Source organism: Arvicanthis niloticus, chromosome 18 (genome assembly GCF_011762505.2).
Source record: "Arvicanthis niloticus isolate mArvNil1 chromosome 18, mArvNil1.pat.X, whole genome shotgun sequence".
In the NCBI taxonomy this organism is placed as follows: domain Eukaryota; kingdom Metazoa; phylum Chordata; class Mammalia; order Rodentia; family Muridae; genus Arvicanthis; species Arvicanthis niloticus.
The window spans coordinates 21,856,883-21,880,008 of NC_047675.1; the positions used below are offsets into that span (position 1 = coordinate 21,856,883).

Below are 23,126 nucleotides of genomic sequence, written 5' to 3' on the forward strand. Positions count from 1 at the left end.
CATCCCCCCATGAGACAGAAACAGGCAAGAGCTTGCTGCTTTTGGCTGCTCATGGCCCAGGAACTGTTGTGTGCGTGTTGTTAGGGGGTTGGGGGGAAGGCACACTGGATAAAGAAGAAGTACTGAGCAGCACCTTAGACTGGCTGGAAATAGCTTCACAGTCAAAAGCTACAACTATATGTGCAAACAGCAGTGCTTTGGTGGAGCAGCGTACAGCCATAACACGCAGGCATGTCCCACTAGTTTGCAGTCTGAGACTTCCAGAAACGGCTAGGCATTAGTCATCTCTTTAACATAGCTATCAGCAGTTACAGTTTCTGGCTATGATTCAGTAAGTTTGCTTCTCTTCAGAATCTTAAACTAAATCTTTTATTTCAAAAACAAAATCAAAACAATTTTTCAGGGAGAGAAGGTGGGCAGAAGACGGACATGTCCTCATTACAGCTCCTTCCACCCTGCAGGCTGGATGGAGAGAGAACATGGAAGAGTGTCACCTCAAGGGTTGTAGTTGGTTCATAGCCTCGTGGGTGTGGCTTGCAATTTTTTACTTAAGCCACACAATATCCAGGAAGGGTTAGTTCTAGGGGACAGCTCCATGTCACCAGCTAGTCAGCCTCTTTCTCTGCCCACACACAACATGGCAATACCAAGCAACCCATTCATCTGCAGCAGACTATGAACCTAATGCTGCCCTTGCTTCCTGTGCTGCTAGGTAAGGAGATAAACAAGACAGCACAAGGGCACTGAACCCTTACAAGCCAGCTGCTGCCTGTCCCTGCACTGTCAGTGACATTTCTGAGATTAGCCTGAACCCTGACTCCTCATATCAACGGGACAGGTTTGGTCATCTGCATTGGAGTATAAAGAGAAATCAAGCCGAGTTTGAGCCACAAGTGGACCGTGACACATTTCTGAGTTAGTTTAAAACGTCACATGTGCACAGGAAGCAGGTGAATAAGTTTTTTGAGGAAGGTGACGCCAAGGCAGAACTGGCATCTAACCCTCTGAGGAGATGCTCCCTGTGGTAATGTCAGGAGCTAGGGTGCCTCAAGGAAGGTGTTGGTTCGGAAGATGGAGGAGACAATCTTCCCCGTAGCATTGATGGTGCCTTCACTGTCTGAACTGGATTCCGAGTCACTGCTCCCAGAGTAGGCACCCAAGCCAGGGAGGATGCCGATGCATACAGCAGCAGACGGGCAGTGGATGGAGGGAGGTCCACTCAGAGAAGAGCTTCCAAGAGACATGCAGGATGGGGCCTCTGAAAAAGGAAAACAGGAAGTTAGCCATCACCCTTCCTAATCCTGAAGGGTCATCCCTTTCTATTAAAAAAGCCCCAGTGCTGCAGAACAACTCTACGCCATCTTGGGAGACTCTGGATATCTTTGTGTCAAGTTGAAGCTGACAGAGAGTACACAGTTGGGACTTGAAAGACTGCCCACACTTTCTTGCCACCCACTAGTTCTGAGATGGGGAACAAACCTTGTAGTCACCTATCAGTTTGATTTCTTCACAAGTCATGGTATTACAGCAAGTGGGACTGAGATCTGATGTCTTCCTTAGCTACTCTTGGGGCCCTCAACAGGAGGCAAGATTAAGAGACCATCTGTGAGTGATACTAACAATTCTGTGATGCCACACGTAAGAGACCAGTAACCAGTAACTAGCAGACATGGGCCATGCAGCTAAGCTCTTTATTAAGGCAATTTTCTCACCACTAGGAGAGGAGCACCTCAGAAACTGATTTCACCACTTTTACTTTTTATTTCTTTTATGCTGAGACCCCTTGAAGGAAACATTTTAAAACAATATACAATGCCACCAAGTATCTGGGCTCTTTTCTTCCCAGGATATGCAGTGATTCTGCTACTCCAAAGACAAAGGCCTTTATCGACAACATGCAGAATGACAATTAAAGGCAAAATGAAGAGGTCTGGAGAGATGGTTCAGAGCCTAAAAGCACATACTGTGCTCTTGAAAAGGATGTAAGTTCAGTTCCCAGCACTATGTCAGCTAGTTCACAACCTGTAACTACCTTTAACTCCTGCTCAGAAGGCCTGGAAACCTTCTGATGGCCTTCACGGCACTGCATTCATGCACACACACCAGACACACATAGATACATAAATACATAATTAAGAACCAAAATGTTTTAAAAAGTCAAACAAACCTAAACTTAGAATGGCACTCCATTCTTTCTTCCCTCTGAATGTTTCCAGCCTCATTTAATCACTGTAACAACTTGTATGTGGGTGTTCTCTCTGCTTACTGATGAGGGGAGTCAAGTAAGTTGTAAGTATACAGGCTAAAGTATAATACACTAAACTAAATCTGCACCAAAAGATGTTGTACTAAAGTGATGCCAAAGGTCAGGTTCCTCGCTAAGGATTGCCTTCTACGACTCAAATCCCCACTTGTGCAGATACCTCAAGAGAATGCAGATGGGACACTGAATCCAGAGCTATACTGAGAAGCTACGGTCATCATTTGTCTCAGACACAGATTTTAGCTAAGGGTGTCTGCTCCTCTCTGGCAGGGAAGGGAGAAACTGCTGGAGGTAAGTGTGCTCCAAATCTCAAAAGGCAAAATGAGCAGTGTCTGGGAGTCAGCAGGCAGTGCTGAGGAGGCAGTGGGGAAGAACATTCACAACAATTAACACAACACTAACAACTTTTAAGATGTAAAGAGCTCTTCTAATCTGTTCTTAAAAGGCTGTGAAATGTTTCAGTGGTAGGCATTTGCCTAGCAGGTCAGGGCTCTGGGTTTAATCCCCAGTAATGAAGAAGAAGGGAAGGGAGGAAGGGAGGGAGGAAGGGAAGGAGGGAGGGAGGGAGAATAATCAACCAACAAACAAAAACTACAGAGTAGGGTATGGCAGTGCACAGCTCTAATCCCAACACTTGGGAGGCAAGGACAGGAAGATCGTTGCAAGTTCAACACCAGCCAGGACTATAAAAGAGAGTCTGTAGTGGTAGGCACCCTGAGATGTAGATCAGTTATACTGGAGTTTTTTGTCTAGCATGGTATGAAGTCCTGTGTTTGATCCCCAGCACTGTACAAACTTGGCATGGTAACTGTGCTTCATAGTATATGTCAATTTGACACAAGCTAGAGTTATTTGAAAGAAACCTTAACTGAGAAAATACCTCCCTCCATAAGATCTAGCTGTAGAAGCCCGAAGGTGGTGGCACACGCCTTTAATCCCAGCACTTGGGAGGCAGAGGCAGGCAGATTTCTGAGTTTGAGGCCAGCCTGGTCTACAGAGTGAGTTCCAGGACAGCCAGGGCTACACAGAGAAACCCTGTCTCAAAAAACAACCAACCAACCAAACAAACAAAAAACCCCAAACAACAACAAAAAAATCTAACTATCATAGAGCATTTTCTTAGTGATTGGGCCCAGCCCATTGTGAGTGGTCCACTCAGCTAGTGGTCCTGGGTTCTATAAGAAAGCAGTCTGGGCAAGCCAGTAGCATCACCCCTCAATGGCCCCTGTTATCAGCTCCTGCCCCCAGGTTCCTACTCTGCTTGAGTTCCTGCCCTCAGTGCTTTTGATGATGACTATTATATGGAAGATTAAGGCAATTAAACCCTTTCCTCTCCATTTGCTTTTTGTTATGGTATTTCACAGCAGCAGTAACCCTAACGAAGACAGTAATACATACCTATAATCCCAGCATTTGGAAAATAGAGGCAGGAAGATTAGAAGCTGAAAGTTATCCTTGGCTACATAGAGAATTTAAGGCCAGCTTGGCCTATATAAGACCTTGTCTTTTTTAAAATAAAAGACACAGATGACAGGAGCAGTTGGCAAACAATAAAACATGAATTCTAAACACAGGAACAGAAACAATGTACTAGGAAGGAGTGAGGAACCTCAAGGAAATCTAGCAATGTCTTCCAAACTTAGCCAACTGTTGCAGAACATGGTCCTTGGAGCAAAATCTCCACCACCTTCATCAGATAAGCGGTGGCTGCTTGTAGGAGATCCCAATCAGGCCTACTGACTGCTTACTTCCCTCAGCAGGTGAAGGTGGGGAGGGTCATTTGAACTCTCTGCCTAAAGGTGAAGGGTTCTTTTCAGGCCCAAAACACTATGCCAAGGCTTTCCCCGAAGAAGCCCCAGTGCAACAAACCAATCCAAATACTCACAGAAAGACTGTGTTCATCCTTGTGTTACACAAGGAAAGTCCAGCCATTCTTTCCAGCCATATATAATTCCGCCCTAACTGTGCCCGAGGTAGTACTGGGGTATTTTGGAAGGTCCTAAAGTATATAGGCTGTGGAAAGCTAACTGAGGGTAGCTCTATCTATGCAGCTAAGGGAAACAAGACATCACCCATGCTGGGTGAACACCCCCAGTGTTCCTGCAGTAACCTCTCAACCATGATCTGTAAGTATGTTCAATAAACAAACTGGTTTTACAGGGTAAATTCTGGGAGAGTTGGACTTTGGTTTGTTGTTGAGGCCTTCTAAGAAAGGGGCAAATGCTTGCATCCCTGCAGGGAAGGACTTCTCACAATTATCAGTGGTATTCTAAGATCTGTGCAGCAGCAAAAGGAGCTGTCTACAGAAGCTGTGCTAGTGACTGTCAGTTTGGCACAAACCAAGTCACTTGAGGACAAACTTTACCTGAAAAACTGCCCTCATCAGACTGACCTGCGGGCCTATCTGTGGAGCATTTCCTTAATTAATGATAGATGTGGGGGGCCCAGCCCACTGTAATCACTGCCACCCTTGGGCAGGTGGTCCTGAGCTCTCTAAGAAGAGCAAGCCATGGCCAGCAAGCCAGTAAGCAGCACTCTTCCATGGCTGCTACTGAGTTCCTGCCCTGACTTCCTATAGCTGGACTTAGAACTGGAAGTGTAAGATAAACCTTTTCCTCCCCCAAGTTGGTTTGGTTGGGGGTTTGTTAAAGCAATAAAGAAGCAAACTAGGAGAGTAGGCAAGAGGCAAAGAATGAAGAATCTTGGGCTTTACTTTTTGTAGCTGGTGCTATCACTTAGTGTATTCAACGTAGAGTGCTACCCTAGTATACACAGCTTTGGGTTCCATCATCAGGACTATGGGGGACAAAGAAAGGAAACAATGAGTCTCTGTCCTCACTGGAAATGAGTGGTCTCTAAGACGTGCTCAATGAAAAGGGTGAAGCAGGACAACACATTTAATCTGGGGAGAATCAGGAACATACCCATGCATATATATGACAAAGCCTGAAAAAACAAAAGCAAAAACATGAAAAACTGGTAGCAGTATATGGTCTGGGAAGAAACTGATGGTTAGTAAGCAGGGGAGACTTGCTTTTTTACTGTAATCTTTTCATCCCCTTTCTAAATAATGATATACATATATTTCTGACCCAGAAATTGTTTTTAAAAGGGCAAATATAAAAATTCAAAGACATTCTGGCCATTTCAATTGAGCAGAGTCATCCACCCATCTCTCTCACTCCCACAGGATCCTTCCAATGAAGGAAGAAGCCGCAGAAGCCTCGACACTTGCTGAAGGAGCAGGGTGCCCACTCCACATAGAACCCTTGAGAAGTGACCCCCAACCACCACCATGGGACACACTGGGTATGGCACAAAGTAGGCCAGAATTTATGATAGGAGTTACTGGCATTCTACAGTTTCCTTGTAAACGGCTAATTTGAGGGAGGGTGGGGTGATGGTAAAAATCTGATTGTTTTAATATTTGAGACATGACAAGAAGTTGTTATTTCATTTCTTGAGTGTTGTGTTAATATGCACACCACAGAATGCTTTCAGAAGCAGAAAATAAAAGACTCAAGTTCAGAGTGCTAGGAGGGCTGTAGCTAGCCTATGGGAGGACAGCACTGAGTACAGAGCTGCCACAGGAACCGGGGCCAATGTGACCCTGAATTGCTTACGTGAAAGGAGCAGACCCTCCAATTATCTAGGAAGTTTCAAGAGAGAAAAGACTGCAACTCTGACAAATTTCATTCCAAAAGCAGTTACGGCCCAGAGAACAAAGTGGTGCCCTCTGAGCTCACCATTTGGGGGACATTTCCTGCCAATTCCTGCCTTCGCCAGACCACATTGTCATATCAAGTCAGCACAGAAAATCATGAATAGTGAAATGCTCTGGAATGCAGGCAGATGGAGTGAGGACACAGGCCACCCTGTACGTTTGCTAGCTCTGTTCCAGCTAATTCTCAGTGGAGGAGCTGAATTTCTGTCAGGGTCGAGGCTTCCTTCAGGAGGACCAAGGCAGAGCCTTCCCCTGCAGAGGGCAAGACTGAAGCAAGCTTCAAGGATAGCCAGTCCCTTCTAGGGTCTCTCCTTCTAGCAAAGGAAGGTATTTCTTGCCTAGCTTGCACAGGACTGCAGGGACAGGAAGAAGGCATTTGGAATGACATATGAAACTGCTTCTACATGTGCACAATAGGTCTGGATGAACACCAATAAAATACACAATGGTGTTTCTCTGTGGAAATGAAAGAGGGTGGAAGAGGGTGTGGGAAGATGTTGTTCACTGAAGATCCTTTTTAAAGATACAGCTACCATCCTTGCAAATGTAGAGAAACAATTTTAAAAGCATCTATTATTTGTTTGAGAAGAAATAAATGAAAGCCCTGTTTTATAGATGACCAACTGAGTTGAATTAGATCCTCAATCCCACAGGTGGAACTAAAAGCAAACTCTTGAATTCCTCATTCCAGTCCAAGAATACTCCCCTTTACTTACAATTTCATGCTACCTAATACAGTGGCAGATTTTGCCACATAAGAAGTCACCACCTTCAAGGAAAATAAGACTCCTGAATTCCATTAGGCTCAGTGCAATCCAACCATCAGCAGGAGCTGGGCATTCTGTCTGCCACAGGTGAAATCAAGAAACTTGACATTTGGCAAGACAGAGAAAAACCTTTTGTGAACAGAGGTCATCTGACCAGGGCTTATACACATTCCGGGAAGAACTCAATTGTTATATATCAATGCTACTGGTTTGTAACACACCACTTCTGTAGGGCGGCTCACCTATTCATGGTAGAAATTCCTGCTTAGTATAAAAGAGTTCAGCATTAAGTTAAGGCAAGCTGGTTTAAAGAGAAACAATGCATCTCTTTACATAAGATGCATTCTTCCTACAGTTCTTGTCCATCATGGGTAGAATGCAGGGGTCACACCCACCTTGAGCCTTGTCCTCTGGATCAGGGTCTGGTTTCAGTCTTTTCACACTATTGCCACTCTCTGAGCTGTAACAGAAAACACAGTGATTTGAGCTATGCTGAATCTTAGGGATCAAATCAGGGCACCAGAAGCATTGATGAGAGTCTGGGGCAGTCTCAAGAAGTTGGGATGATTGAAATAAAAAGCCTTCTTTTCACTTCCTAACCTTCTCAAATATAAAGTCTGTTAGAAAGAGAACTTAACCTCCGAACAAACCCAAGGTCACAGCATGCACACTTTGCCTCTGTCTCCTTTATCATTCAACTGATGGATTACAAGAGTATTTACACATTTCACAATGACAAAAATATAATTTAAGGAAATATTTTTTGATGACATCCAGAGACATCCAATAGATTTTTACTGAAACAGTATCTCAAGAATACATTTCAATGGAGAAAGACCTCATACCAGAGGAAAAGATGGTGATGTCTAAAGAGGTCTAAACAGGTATCCGTTTACATATGGGCCAGAGTCTAACTTGTGGCGTTAAGTTAAGGGACTTTGAGGAGAATCTGTGTTGGGTCTGACTCTCTGCCTGTGGATCAGGATGTAGCTCTCAGCTACATACTGACTATGTAAAGTAGTACATAGCAGAGAGCAAATGCAGCACAAGGCCTAGAGGCCCCTTTTGTGTGTGTGTGGTGGGGGGTTCGGGAAAGAGTGTGCCTACAGCTTCTCAATAGTAGGCAAGTGCTTTAGCACAGAACTGCAGCCCTGGCCCAAGGTTGTCTGTTTACATAATTTTTAAGGCGTTAAAATAGCTATTTAGTTTTAAATTTCAACACCTATCACTAAAAGATTAGAAACAAAGTATATATAATGGAAAGAAAAAATATTTTAAAGTCATTTTCATTTTTTTCTCAAAAGCAAGAAGATAAAAAGATATTTTTTAAAAGTAAAAGGGATGCTGAGGATGTAGTTCACTTGTTAAGACTATGGCCAATACCTGGGGAAAGCTGTGGGTTCAATTCCCCAAAATAGCATAAACCAGGCATGAGAACACACCCTGTAATCCTAGTACTCAGGCGGAGCAGGAGGATCAGAAGTCCAAGATCATCTCTGGCTATACAGTGAGTCTGAGACCAGACTAGAATATATACACCCTGCTCTATAAATAAGTAAATAAACAAAGGGTAAAAATAAAGACAGCATTAAGATGGTAGAAATTATGTTTAAAAAACTAAATATAGACCACACAAACTAGTTAGAACTAGGTTAAGTAAATACAGTTTAAAGAAGTCATTTAAAGGTATTTATTTAAAAACTTAAAAACAAACCCCTCAAAACTTAATACTCAGAAAGTTTATAAGTGGAAGCATGGATACAGAAGATCACGACAGCCGGGTATAGCCACGCACACCTTTCATCCCAGCACTTGGAAGGCAGAGGCAGGTGGATCTCTGTGAGTTCCAGGACAGCCAGGGCTACACAGAGAAACCCTGTCTCAAAAGACAGAAAAAGCCGGGCGGTGGTGGCGCACGCCTTTAATCCCAGTACTTGGGAGGAGGCAGAGACAGGCGGATTTCTGAGTTCCAGGCCAGCCTGGTCTACAGTGAGTTCCAGGTCAGCCAGGACACAGAGAAACCCTGTCTTGAAAAACCAAAAAAAAAAAAAAAAAAAAAAAAAGATAAGAAGAAGAAGAAGAAGAAGAAGAGGAGGAGGAGGAGGAGGAGGAGGAGGAAGAAGATGAGGAAGAGGAGGAGGAAGAGGAAGAGGAGAAAGATGAGGAGGAGGAGGAAGAGGAGGAAGAGGAGGAGGAGGAAGAAGGGATCAAGACAAATATACTGGCATCAAACAGGCTGCAGTACTGTGATGACTATTCTTCAGTGTCAACTTGACTACATCTGGAATTTGCTAAAAATCCCCATGTCTCAGTCACTGTTCTTTTGTTGTGGAGAGACACCATGACCAAAGCAACTCTTACAAGAAAGCACTTAACTGGGGCCTTGCTTACAGTTTCAGAGGTTTAATCCACTATCATCATTGCAAGGTGCATGGCAGCTTCATGGCACTACAACAGTAGCTGAGAGCTACATCCTGATTCACAGGCAGAGAGTCAGACCCAACACAGATTCTCCTCAAAGTCCCTTAGTTAGAACATTAGCTCCAGAACAAGTGACATAGTCCAAAGCCCCGTCAAAGAGCCAGGATCGGCAGGCATGGCAGGGCACACCTATAATACTACCTGAGAGGCGGAGGCAGGTATCAAGAGCAGTCTGGTCTACAGAGATCCAGGCCAGCCAGAGCTACACAGTGAGATTTCATCTTTAAAATAAAAATCATGATGTACAAACCACAATACCACAACACAATAAGTTAGGATTAGTAAGGAAAATCTAAGTACTCTATTCCATAGTTTCTAGAATGCTAGAATTATAAGGTGTTAGCAATGTGTGTGTGTTAGGGGTGGTGGTGGTGGGTATTTTAGAACCAAGTGGAGTATGGACAAGTTACCTCAATGTTGAAAACTTAAAATATATTTCAATATTATTCTTGGGGTGAAGAAGAAATCACAATGGTAATTCTAAATACAAATATAAGAAATATAAAACTGTACTCAATGAGAGCTGAAGGAGTGCAAACAGCACTGAGTGGCTCTAACGGAAAAGACTGAAAATGAATGAGCATGGGGATCCCACAGGAATCTGTAACAATAAAACAAGAATAAACTTGAAAAAGATATCAAGCAGGTTATTTTGTTTTGATGCTTTATACACACCCTGGGAGACTCCAGATTTTCACAGGGAATCTGTCAGTGCAACTTTAACAATGAGGACTCCCACACTTTGTATTTACTAAACCAGAATTGGTGTGAAGCCTAGGAGTCCACATTATTGACAAACTCTCACGTTATTTTAATAAACCAAGGCAGGGAAGCTCAGAAACTCCTGCCCCAAGAGGCTAATGTGTCACCTTGCTTCGAAAGCAACATTAAGTGATGCATTTTAAAAACCCAAGAGAGACTCTACACAGATCACCAAATAAGCTTAACAGAACCTTTCCTAAATACGATATAAAGACTAATCAAGGGAGACAGTTGAAATACCCATTTGGCAATGCAAGAGTACCTAAGAGGTAACTGTCCACCTGGAGAGCTCATTAAACTAGCCCAGGTCTGATTCCTGAGCCAGTGGACTTTGGGAGGCTTACATGGGGGTATTTAAAGACTCACGGTTTGTTAAGGCTCCTTCTCAGACCACAATCCTCCCCTTGCTGCTGCTGTACCACAATGACATTTTACATGTGCTCAGTGTTCCTAGGAACATCTGCAGCAGATAGAGGATGTGCCAAACCACAAGGCTGCATCAATACACTCTATTCAAAACATGTGGCTGGCTGCCAATACACCATATTGATTTTCCTAATAGACTGCACTTTACATCATTTCGCCCACGGTCTGGTTGGTCAAGCTGATTCAATCACTTTGGTGCCATTTCAGGAATTGAAAAGGGAAGAGCAAACACGACAAAGAACTTAGCAAAATCTCCAGCAGTGCTACCCTCCACATCAGTCAGGGTGAGCGGCAGCCAGGTCTCTAACCCGCCACAGCTGCCACATTCTCTCAAGGCCTCTGTGGCAGCTGTTCTCTGGGTTGTCTTCTCCCTTGCCTGTCCAGCAGAGCCCCAGTGCCCTACCCTGTCAACATCTCTCTAAGCCCTTCTCTAACTTCCAGGAAGCACACTTCCAGCTGTCCTTCTCCATGCTGTTACCCTCACCAACAGCAATCCGGAGGCATTTGCTGCCTCGTTTGCCTAGAGATACAAAAGCTCAACACTGAACTCTTGCTTTATTACTGTACAACCGTGGACAAAAGTTCTTCATCTCTCCAGCTGTCTTTCCATTTGTAAAACGGGTCATAATAAACAATACTCTGTGGAACTGGTGAGAGCAATGTGGGTGAGAGCACGAGAGGAAGTCTAACCTCCAGCAGGTGCTCAGTGAAAAGGAGCGGTACCTCAGCTGAATGAGTGATCCAATCAGGCTAGGGTCAAAGGCTACCGGGACACTAAATCTGGCAGGGGAGAGAGAAGGGCAAGCACACTGGAGCATTGTCACAGCAACATGCTGAATATCCATTTGCTCTGGGCACCATTGCAAGTAGCATTTCAGACTATGTGGCCAGAGGGAGATTTTCAGCGTGTGCACACGCTCGCTGACCTCTTATGCTTCACAGCTCCTGCCAACAGCTTTGCCTGGGAGAACTTGTTCTTGGTTTCTATGGGTTTCACAGTCAGCTTCTTCTCCACTTCCTTATTTTCTGTAGAAATTCCAACCTTGTTGAGATTACTGTGAGTTACAGGTTAAGGGTCAGATTAACCAAACAGAAGAAATGCTATAGAGCAAAAGTAAATCCAGAGGACAACAAATATAATCCATAGGCCCATGGCGGAACTTAAACTTGAGGCCTTCCTGACTTGGCCTCCCAAGTGGTTGGAATACAGACCTAAAGCACCAGATCCTGTGTGTATGTGCACATGGGCATGTAAATGAAGGCATGTGTGTATCACTGTGTGCATGTGTGAAGGTCAGGTTTTAGTAATTTCCTGCCTCCAACTTATGAGTGCGCCCAGCCCTGCTTATGCTTTTGAAAATGGCCTTTGGGCTGCTGTGTTACATCTGTAGGATTCTTCATTTACAATCTTCTTACTGGAGTACTGATGTGCTGTACCAGCAGGACAAGCTGGTTCTTATGGTTCTCATCCAAATGTCACCGATAGTCATGAGGACATTCTGCAAAACCTGATATCACCTTTGAAAGGTGACATTTATTTCTAAGGAAATCATATATAACTTCTCAATTTCCTTTATATTTCTTAAGACCTTTATTATGTGGCTGCCAAGATGGTTTAGGGAGTAAAGGCACTTGCCACAATGCTTGAGTTCAATCCCCAGAACACACATGGTAGAAGGGGCAACAGAGCGAACCGGCGGTGGCGCAGCCCATAAGGCGTCCGCCTGCCTGCAGAGGGCACGGCCCCTCTGCGCTCGGGTTCGAATCCCGCTTGCTCCCGAGAGTCTCCTCCCGCGTCTCTTGTGGGAAAAAAAAGGGGCAACAGACTCTTTAACTTTCCACATGCATTCATTCACACACACACACACACAGAGACAGAGAGACAGAGAGACAGAGAGACAGAGACAGGTTTGACCTGCTAGTGCAGGCCTATATTCAGCTACTTAAGAGGGTTAAGCTCTACTCTGGGTTATAGAGTGGTCAAGCCAGCCTGGGAAAGTTAAAAGAGCCTGTCTCACAATAAAAAGTAGAAAAAAAGCTACTTAAGAGGGTTAAGCTCTACTCTGGGTTATAGAGTGGTCAAGCCAGCCTGGGAAAGTTAAAAGAGCCTGTCTCAGAATAAAAAGTAGAAAAAAAGACTAGGATATAGCTCAGTGGTAGAGAGGCTGCCTTGTAAGGTCCTAGACTCACTCCCCAGGACCACAAAAGGCAGAAAAGCCCTAAGCAGGGCACTTGTCATATCACGGTCACTCCTGCTGTTCTCTCCTCTAGCATATGTTTCTTCCATTCTAGGCTCTTCCTCACAACTTACTAAGCAGGTAAATATCTGACAGGGTGCAAGTTGTTAGGATGCAGTCGTGCCTTTCTGGACAACAGTGACATCTAGTGCCCAGCCCAGGAAATCCAAGCAGCCTTAGAAAGATGGAGAAACAGGGATCACACACACTAGGCTAGGTGGCAAAAATGTCTTTACCCACGGAGCCACCTTGCCAGCCCTCAATCTTCATTTTCTTAAAATTACACGGGATGGGATGCACGTTTTCTAGCAAGTGTACAGAGGTGAAAAGACAACTTGCAGGAGTCAGTTGTCTATTTCTACATATGAGACCCAGGGATCAAATTCAGGTTATCAGGATTTAATTGCTGGAACATCTTGTCAGAAACGTTCCTTTCTATTGGGGCTGGGGCGTGGGGAGGAGAGGGAAGGTTGAAACAAGAGACTTAAATTTTCCTAGTAAAAAAAAATGTCAAAGTCATTAGCTCATTAGTTTCTACCTATAACTTTGTCACTAAGGCACTTTTTTTTTTTTAAGTAGAGATAAAGGCACCTGCTGCAGGCCTAACAGCCTGAGTGGTCCCTGGACTCACATGGCAGAATGAGCCCACTTTCACAAGGTGCCCATTGACCCAGCTCCACATGTAGGACCTACTCCTCAACAAATAAATGTTTTTAGTTAAAGAAAAGTTCCAACCTTTGGCATGGAACAAGTATAGTATTTTTTTTTTTTTAAATTTACATCAGAACTGACCCTCTCTCTAAAACAAACACATCTCAAAAGTTTCAGACTTTATGAGGCAAAGCACTTTCTGGTTCTTTCATCCTTGTAGCTGAATACTGAAGGGCAGTTTATAGTCATAGCACTATTTTCTAGAATGTTCCTCTGGTGGACACTTATCTGCTAGTCTGCCAACCTAAAATAAAACAATTTATGTGAAAAGTGTAAGAAGGCCGGAGTCTGACACATGATCCAGAAAGGCCTGCCCATCTCCACAGCTGTGTCAGCTCACACTGTTATTCCGCTGTCTTCAAGGCAGAGGCAGTCTTAAGTTTACAGGTGAAACTGTAAACTGACTTTGCATCAACTCTCAGCCTCGGCATACACTCAAACCAAGGCTGGCAGCCAGTACTTATGCTCCCAGCTTGGACTGACACTATGACCCTAAGCATCTGCTTACATTGCTTCCTACACTACTGTTTAATGGACCTACTGTATACACTCTGCAGGAAAACATAGCTAATACAAATATAAAATCCTACCATCAAACCAGGCATAGTGGCAGACACCTTTAGAGCTCTGGGGACACAGAGGCAGGTGGACCTCTGTCCTTGAGTTCAGCCTTGTCTACATAGTGAATTCCAAGCCAGCCAAGGATGCACACTGATTCTGTCCTACCATCAATTATCAACTCACTGATGAAGCATGCTTAAACAGAACAGTAAGTTTACTCAATTTATAAGCTTGAAATATCCAAATAGGCTTCCTTATAGAAGGGTGAAAGTTAGGATGGACTACCAATAGCTCCTGTGGGCTATATTCATTTATTTATATATTTATTGAGAGTTTACTATATTCCAAGCACTGGGAAAAATCAGTCATTCTGGTTGTTATAGAACTAATTTTACATTCTAGCAGTGAAGAGATAAAATGAGCCAAAGCAAACAAATGAAAACGTGCCCTACTTAAAACTAAACTATGGGGCTTGGGTAGCTCAGTAGTAGAGCATGTGCTTAGAATGTATAAACCCCAGATAACACTCCAAGTAACACCATTTGGTGGTGAACAGGATGTAATGGTGCAGCAATCAGGAGCTGCAACTATACAAAGTGTTTAAGGAAAGGAATACAGAGCTGAGCCCTACGCTAGCCTTGGGAATCTAAGGGAAGAACGTTTTGGGTTGAGGAAACCATGAATTTGAGGCCTTGTAACAGAATCCATTTGATGATGTGTAAAGAGCCTGAAGGCCAGAGGCTAGAACAGAGTGAACATCAGGAAGAGTAGCTACAGAACCCAGACGATTTACCCTAAGCCATGCAGAGCCTAATTAAAGAATGCTGACTTGAGCCAGGCATGGTGGTGCACATCTTTAGTCCCAGCACTAAGGAGGCAGAGGCAGGATCTCTGTGATTTCAAGGCTAGCCTGGTATACAAAGTGAGTTCTAATCTAGTGAAAGCTACACGGTGAGATCCTGTCTCAAAGAGAGGTCTACTTTAGACTAACTGCCACAGGGGGGAAAAATCACTGGAGTGTTTCAAATAGTAAAGTGACATGATGCCATGTAACTTTTACAACTTCCCACTTCTGCCCAAAGAACAGATTGTTGGGGCAAAGACAAATGGAAACTAATTAGTAGTAACCCTAGTGACACAGAAGAAAGGTGTGAGTGATGAGAAAGACAGCAAGATTTAGAGAGGTTTGGAGAACGTTTTGCAAGTACTTTTGGCTAAGGCAGAGTAGAGGAGACAGGGAAAATGGGAAAAGACTCTAATGGAGGGAAACGTGATTAGGCTCAATGTGGCATGAACTGATGACTTTTCATCAGCTAATTAAGACGTGGAGGAGCCTAGTGAGACATTCAAAGGCATGTGGTATTCATTTGTAACTTTAGTACTCGAGAGGCAAGAGGATCCAGCTTTGAAGTCAATCTAGTCTATGCAGTGAGACCATCTCAGGAAAAGAGGAATAAAGTTATACAAGGAGATGTTTCCAGCAAGGCAATTATTAAGTCACAGTAAAATGACCTTCCTTGTTTGTTGAGCCCACTACAGGAATAGTTCTCAGTGTATGGGAGGACTGTCTAATCTTGCTAAAAGCAGAAGAGTAAGTGCAGTGTTTATGAACATGCCTTTTTAGGTCTGGGGAGATGGCTCAATAAGTAAAGGCACTGTCTGGGTTAGCATGAGGACCTAAGTTCCAATCCTGAGCATGTATGTGAAAAACAGGCATGGAGACAGCAGATCCTAGGAGCTTACTGGTCAGGTAGCTTAACCAGCATAGCAGGGCTCAGGTTCATAGAGATCCTGTCCAAGGGCCTAAAGCAGTGAAAGAGAGGGCCACTGGATCAGATTATCTTTGACTTCAGTAAGCATGCACTGTGTGCACATACATATAAAAGATCAGAAACCTTACCTTTTAAATCTCAGGAGATAATGTCTCCCCAATGAGACAGTCTACATTGCCCATCTAATCCTACAAGGCAAGAATACCCCGCTACTGACTGAGAATTTATGCCTGGCTAATTCTGAAAAATGTGGAATTCTGATTGCAATAGATATGTACATGCAACACACCCCACCCATCACAGCCAATCAGTCACTCAGAGTCACAGGGACATCAGTGCTAACAAACTGTAAGGACTAGGTAGAAGGCTGCTTTATATTCGTGAAGAAAGCGAGTCATTTCTCTCCAAGCACAAAGGATATTCTGTACTCCTTCAGTTCCTCCAGTTCTTCTTCTCGCCGCTGCTTCTCTATCAGCTCCTGCTGCCGAGAAACCTCATCAAGGAAGTTGGTCTCATCTTCATCTAACCCTCTTACCATGTTTTCTGAGGAAATAAGTGAACAAGGAGCACTGAGACTGAGGGAGCACTGAGGAGACTGAGACAAACAAGTCCTCTTTCACTTTTCCCTCCCTCCATGTTTATTCTGTATATGGTGTGTGTACACATGCACCGGGGCACACACATGAAGGCTAAGGGACAGCTCTTGGGAATCAATTCTCTCCTTCCAACTGTGGGACCAACTCAGGTTGTCAGCTCACACAACAAGCACTGGTACTCATGAGCCATAGTGCTGGCCATTTTCCTTTTTAAACAAGCAGCCAATTCTTCAGGTAATTACAAGAAAGAATTGTTAAACACCATGGTTTTTTAATAAATAGCATGGCATCAAGCCAAAATATTTCTCCCCTTACTAGAAATTAGCACAGAATTCAAATGGTATCTTAAGCTCTAAGTAAAAAGGAAGGCAGAAGATGGTCTTTTTTCCACTGAATTGAGCTTCTGGAAGCTGGATAATCAAGATATTCTATTGCTAGTAACAAAGATGGTTTTCTGAGGCCAAAGCACATCAAAAGGCCCAGTGAGTCCCTCAAATGTCAATTTTCTGAAGCTTACTGAATTTGAACTGCTCCTCATATTCCTGCTGCTTCCTGTCTTTCTGTTCCTGCAGCCGTTCATACAGAGACCGAGGGTCATACGCCTCCTCTGGACATTCTGAAAGGAAGACGGGATAAAGGAGACACAGAATTTAGGTTGTTTCATATTATTTTGGAATCACAAAGAGTTGGAAAAATAGTTAAGTCTCTATACATCTGTGGGTGAAAATAACACAAAGTCTATAGTTTCCCTTTGCACCTCAGACAGAAAGGGGCAGGTGGTTTTCAAAGACAACTATTAATGTCACATTGCTAACTGGATGAGCAGCCAGTTCAAACCTATTAGCAGCATTTTAGTTCAAACTGCCCCTCCACCGATAGCAAGCAAGCAAGTAGCAGAATCTCCTGGAAAGTGCTGTGGTGTGGGGAGGAGGGCAAATATGGAGTACTGGTTTTGCTGCGGAGAATACACATAGCGAACTTCACCTTGTGAACCTGGTTCCTAAACTCTAGTGAGGACAATTACCACTGTCTTGGCAGGGTTTTGTTAAGATCAAAGAGTTAAATGATGGTCTGGAGAGTTGGTTCAGTGGTTAAGGGCACTGGCTGCTCTTCCAGAGGATCTGGGTTCAATTCCCAGAACCTACATTGCAGCTCACAACTCTCTATAACTCCAGTTCCAGAGCATCTGACACCCTCACACAGATACATATGCAGACAGAATACCAATACATATGAAAACAAATTATTACAAAAAAAAAAAAAGGTTAAGTGAATGATGTCCAGCTCTGGGTCTATCTACATACCTTCTGGATCTTCTGGTTTTCGAACTCTCTCCCATTCTTCTTGCCTCCTTTTGCGCCTCTCATCTAGTTCTGCCTCAGACACAAACCTCTTTTTGATGACAAGGTTACCATCATCCCCTCCATCCATAATGGAATAGTCTACAGAAAACAAAAATCCAAAGGAGAACTACAATTAATTCTTAGAGCAGGGTAGGGATACAGATCAGTTGCTATAATGCTTGCCTAGCTAGCATTCACGAGGCCCTGGGTTCCATCCCCAGCACCACGTATATGGGGTGTGATAGTGCATATCTATGCTCCAGCACTTGACACATGGAGTCTATCCTGGCTCATCAGGCAGCACATGTCCGTGCTATCCAGTCACTGAGAGATTGTAGGATAATTCTGACATGGCGTTCCACAGCATGCCACACTGAAGGTATTTCCATGTTGCAGCACTCTAGACAAGTGGGCCTTCTGGGCTCCACACTTGTTCTCGCTCACATCCTGCTTCACAGCTGTAATATCTGCGAATGCACCTTCTCTTCCAGTTGCTATCTCAAGGGCATAACACTGCCTTGATTTACCTGTTCTTGCTTCCAAAGCAAATTCCAATGGAGACTCTCAGGTACTCAAGGCGCTTTAGCAGTCAAGTCCAGTCTATAAAGCTGGGAGGTGGCAGAGCTAAGAAAAAGACACGAGTGTAAAGAGAGGAAGCAGAAGAGCCAAGCCTTCCTAACCTTCAGCTCAGAGCTCTCCACAGTAAGCAGCTGCCACCATCTGCCCTGCCTGTGAAGCAGTGGCCTTCCTTATTCCTATAGCCTGAAGCCCTTAATGCACATCCTGATGTACAAGACACCAAACTTCCTTTCTGCTTTTTCTTCAACTCTTCAGAGAAGCAAGGAGAAGGAAATAAAGATGGGAATGTCTTATTCCTTTCAAAAGTCAACATTTTGGAGCTGGGGATGTAGCTCAGCGCTTAGCTCACTTGCCTAGCATGTGCAAACCTTGGGTTGCTGGCTTTTTCAAATTTTTTTTTCTGAAGAATTACAGTTAATCATCTACTCAGACATGTTTTGAGTACAATGTTACTACCTATCAAAGAAGCACAAACACAACACAATCCAATGTCTATTCTAAGATAACCTTTGACAACCCATATTAGAAATTTCATTAGAAATTAGGTCTGGGGCTAAAAAGATGTCTCAGTGATTAAGAGCTCTGACTTCTCTCCAAGTTCAATTCCCAGTCCCTACATTTTGGTTTAAAACTGTAATTCTAGTCCCAGGGGATACAACACCTTCTTCTGGCTTTGGTGCACACATACTACCTACCATATGTATGCCACAGACATACACGTAAGCAAAATACCCATACACATACATTTTTTTAAAAAAGCAAGTCTGCAGCTTTGAAAAGCAACTAACAATTTAAAGCTCCTCACATGTGTTATATACTTTTTGCATGTTATCTCTCTGCATACAGAGCCTATGAGAAAGACTTGTCACAGATGAAGCTGACACCCAGGCTCAGGCATCAGCTCACAGCATATAGGCAGCAAGCAGTGGCGTTAAGGATCAAGTCCAAGTCTGACATCTAAATTTTCATATTCTCAGCTAGGTGTGGTAGCACATGACTGTAATCTCAAAGCTCATGAAGACTGAGGCAGGAGGATCATAAGTTCGAGATAAGCCTAGAATACATAGCAAGTTCAAGGCCAGCCTGCACTATATAATGATATCTTGTCTCAAAAAAAAAAATGATTGAAGCAACTGATAGAAGAAAAATTTTAATTTGGGGCTCAGGGTTGCAGAGGGTTAGAGCCCATTACCATCAGGGCGAGGAGTATGGCAACAGGCACACAGGCATGGTACTGAGGCAGTAGCTGAGACATCTTACCCCTTGATCCATAAACACAAGGCAGACAGCAAGGTAGCTGAGAATGTAAAGAGAGGGGCTTTTAAACCTCAAAGCTCACTTCCAGTGGCACACCTCCTCCAACTAGGCACGCCTCGCCTTCTAATCCTTCCCAAACAGTACTACCAACCAGGGACCAAGGGTTCAAATATATAAGCCTAGAGAGACCACTCTCATCCAAATCACCATGTTGGAAATGTAGCTAAGTGTTCTAGGCTCTGGGTTCATTCCTCAGCCTGGGGAGAGACACACAAGAAAACAAGGGCACATCAATTTCAGCTATATTTTTCTATATCAAATTCCAGTGCCCAGAATGCAATGTTTTTGTTTAGTAAAGATAAATAATGGAATCAGGGCATTAAACCCAAATATTCAAAACATAAGAAATCATCTTAGCCTGAATCCATCCTACTGTTGAGGTTTGGTTCCATGTGAAAAATGAGAATTCTGACAATTACTAGAAAGAAAACTAAGTCACCTGAGAGAAGGCTTTACCCTCACCTGGCCCACAGTGCAGCTTCTTTGGATGTAGGGATGTAGCACCACTAGATGCCTGCAGCCAGATACTCAGGACAAAAGCAGGATTACCTTGTCTCTGTGACTTTGCAAAATTCCTCAAGCTCTTTGGAACAATTTCTTAGGAAACAAGAGTCAACAGCTTATGAAATGTCCCCAGCAAAGAATGTGAACCATGCAGGCACTGGGGAAATGGGAGTCATGCTGGACCCTTGCTTTCCCCTTTCTACTGTTTGCTGCAAGTCTCCTTTTCCACCCTATAGCCACTGCTACTTCCTCTCCCTACTCCTATTTCCTAGTAAATAACTCCCAACAGGACAAGTCCTCACAGCCTCCTCCTGGCATCAGAATCCATCACACACACCAAAAACAGAATCAGCAATTCCTATTTTAGACCTTCAAGACGGGCCACTGCACTCCCTTTCCAGGTAGCCAGCTCTCTCTCCACCTTACAGTTCTTGCTCTTGAAGTTTCTGTTCTTATGAAATCCACACATATGTCTCAATAACAAAAGGTGACTCTTTCCCAACATGACAACACTTTAGTTATAGGAAGGTAACCCCTACTCTTAACTTGCTGCTTTTCAAAGGAAAACATCCAGTATTTTAATCCTACAAGATGGAAATAAGTGTGTTTCAAAGCAGTGGAACTTGCCTGGCTTGGTAGCACATGTATGCCTGTAATCCTAGCACAAAAGACAGATACAGGAGGATCAAGAGTTCAAGGCCACTCTTGAACACCTGATATATCTCAAAAAACAGACCAGCATATGCCTGAGAGAGTAACCATGTGTGCTGCCAAGCCTGATGACCTGAGTTTAATTTCCAGAATCCACATGGTAGAAGAAAAAAATGGATGCCTGCATGCTGTCCTTTGAAGCATTAAAAAAGTAGTGATGAATGAATAGTCAAATTCTGAATATTCTGTATAATATTCATAATATTTCTTTTCCAAAAAATATTCAGGTCTTTCAAGAATTATAATCTTCTTTCAGTCAATAACTATAGCCATATAGGTTGCGTATGGCAGCTCATGCCTATAATCCCAGCACTAGGGAGGCTGACGCAGGAAGACCATAAGTTCTAGATCATCTTGAGCTATATAATGATTTTGTTTCAAAATAAATAATACTGCAAGACAAGCTAGCTTGCCCTCACATCTTTCAATATAAGACTGCTCAATTTCAAATAATCTATATCAAGTGCTTTCTGTTGTGTTGTTCTTATTAAGGTGGGCACAGGCAATGATAAAGACCAGGGCCTCTAACAGCGAAAGATTTAAGTTCAAAATTTGGTTCTGCCAGGATTAGAACTTGGTATGACACTGGGCTAGTCACTTAATTCTTTTGAGCCTTGACATCCTTATCCCCAGATCACACTCACCAAAGGTGACCAAGACGGCCCTGTACAACATAAAGTCTTTGTGTGGGAAAACAAGACAATTCATGCAAAGCACTTGGCACGGATTTTGGCATATTTAAAAATGCTTTGAACGGCTTTCCATTACCATATAGAACTACGTTAAGCTCTGAGCTGGGTACAGTGGTAAAAAACAAAACAAAAAACTGTGCACTCAAGGAACGAGAAGAAATCAGTCATAAATATGACCTTTTAAGTGGGAAAGAGACCACATCAAACTGAGAAGTTAGAAAACACATAAAACTTTAATGTACACATATATAATTCTCTCCACATGTAAGTTGGTAATTCTACTATTTATCCAACACTGGGCTAGACTGTGAAGTACACCAAAGAAGTAAGTACTCTTGTACTTAACCCAGATAACATGGTGCATAATAAACCACTAAAGTGACCAGTACAGGCGGAATTAGATACTGCAGGACACACATATGGATGGACGGTTTCCCAGGCTCAAGACTTGGGCATGCACCTAGATCCCTTTTCCTTCTTTATACTTTTATATTCCACCTGTCACCTAGTTCTGCTATCTCTACCTCTTAATGATGTCTCCTTAATCTACCCTTTTCTTTTTGTGGGAAGTGGGCCCTTCCTTTCTAATTCTTTTTTGGGCTCCTTCTTGTATACTTTAAAAGTATTCCATAGGTAGTCTCTACTCTAGCCTCCATTCAGATCATTCTTCCCATTATCAATCTAATCATTTTTCTAAAGGTAAACCTGTCTGTTACTGTCCTACATAAAGTGCCAATATCATACACATACACACATACACACACACCCCTCAGTACAAACTAGAACAAAAATCAAAATGCTAAATGGCACAAATACCTCTTGTGTGTAAAATTACCTTATGGTTGAAAGTGGCTTCTGTCAGAGTAAAGTCCATGTTCATTGGTGTGGTCCCATCAGCTGCCTCACCTCCCCCGTCTTCCCAATCTAACTTACAACAGTCCTTCCACATGGTACTGGAAAGCCACACCACACCACACATCTCACATCTCACATCTCACAACCCTATCTGCCTCTCTGCAGGCTTTGTTGCCTCTACCTTGCTTCATTTTGGTTCCCCCCCTACCCCTCTAAGAAGATTCCCATGTCCTTCTAGAGTAGCAGCTGCATATTTCTTTCCTGTATTCCTGTTATATACACTTGAAACTGTAGACAGCACCCATTAACTATGCTTTACCACTGCTGAATGTTCCAAAAGCTCTTTACCCACACCACCTACCAGGACAGTGTGGAGGATATGTCAGGTGTATAAAAACCTGACATATATAGGCAAAAGTGTATTCAATGACTATTCCCAAATACTGTCCATTGTTAAGTTAGGCAACAGCAGTCATTACAATGATCTACTGCAGCTTCAGTGTCTCAAGGAATTCTTGGTCAAACATCAGTTAAGTTTGGGCAACAGGAAAACAACCAAAATTGAAACAGCTTTCTTTGTCACACAACAAAAATCATCTTTCAAAAAGTAATTCTTGCTGGCTTCCTTTAACTAAGTGGTTCTCAATGTGTGGGTCATGACCCCATTTAACAAACTTTATCTCCAAAAATACTTACATTATGATTTGTAACAGTATCAAAATTAGTTATGAAGTAGCAACAAAAATATTTTTAGGGTTGAGGGGTCAACCACAACATGAGGAATTGAATTAGAGGTCAAGAGCATTAGGAAGGTTGAAAATGGAT

The 23,126-nt window shown here is 43.2% G+C and overlaps 1 protein-coding gene across 6 annotated transcripts in view; it reads right to left on the reverse strand.

Moving 5' to 3' along the window:
* Nucleotides 1-350: 350 nt before the first annotated feature.
* Psme3ip1 (proteasome activator subunit 3 interacting protein 1) overlaps nt 351-23,126 on the reverse strand; it is a 29,880-nt gene continuing 7,104 nt past the window's right edge. For 3 of the 6 annotated variants that reach the window (XM_076915665.1, XM_076915662.1, XM_076915664.1), the window contains exons 2-8: nt 18,171-18,267; nt 17,605-17,742; nt 16,818-16,916; nt 16,125-16,247; nt 11,350-11,479; nt 7,150-7,214; nt 351-1,258 (exon numbers count right to left, since the gene is read on the reverse strand). In XM_076915665.1, coding sequence (XP_076771780.1) covers nt 1,038-1,258; nt 7,150-7,214; nt 11,350-11,479; nt 16,125-16,247; nt 16,818-16,916; nt 17,605-17,731 — 765 coding nt within the window. In that variant the 5' untranslated portion in view covers nt 17,732-17,742; nt 18,171-18,267 and the 3' untranslated portion in view covers nt 351-1,037. The remainder of the gene's footprint in view (nt 1,259-7,149; nt 7,215-11,349; nt 11,480-16,124; nt 16,248-16,817; nt 16,917-17,604; nt 17,743-18,170; nt 18,268-23,126) is intronic. The other 3 variants (XM_076915667.1, XM_076915666.1, XM_076915663.1) reach the window with 1 other exon arrangement.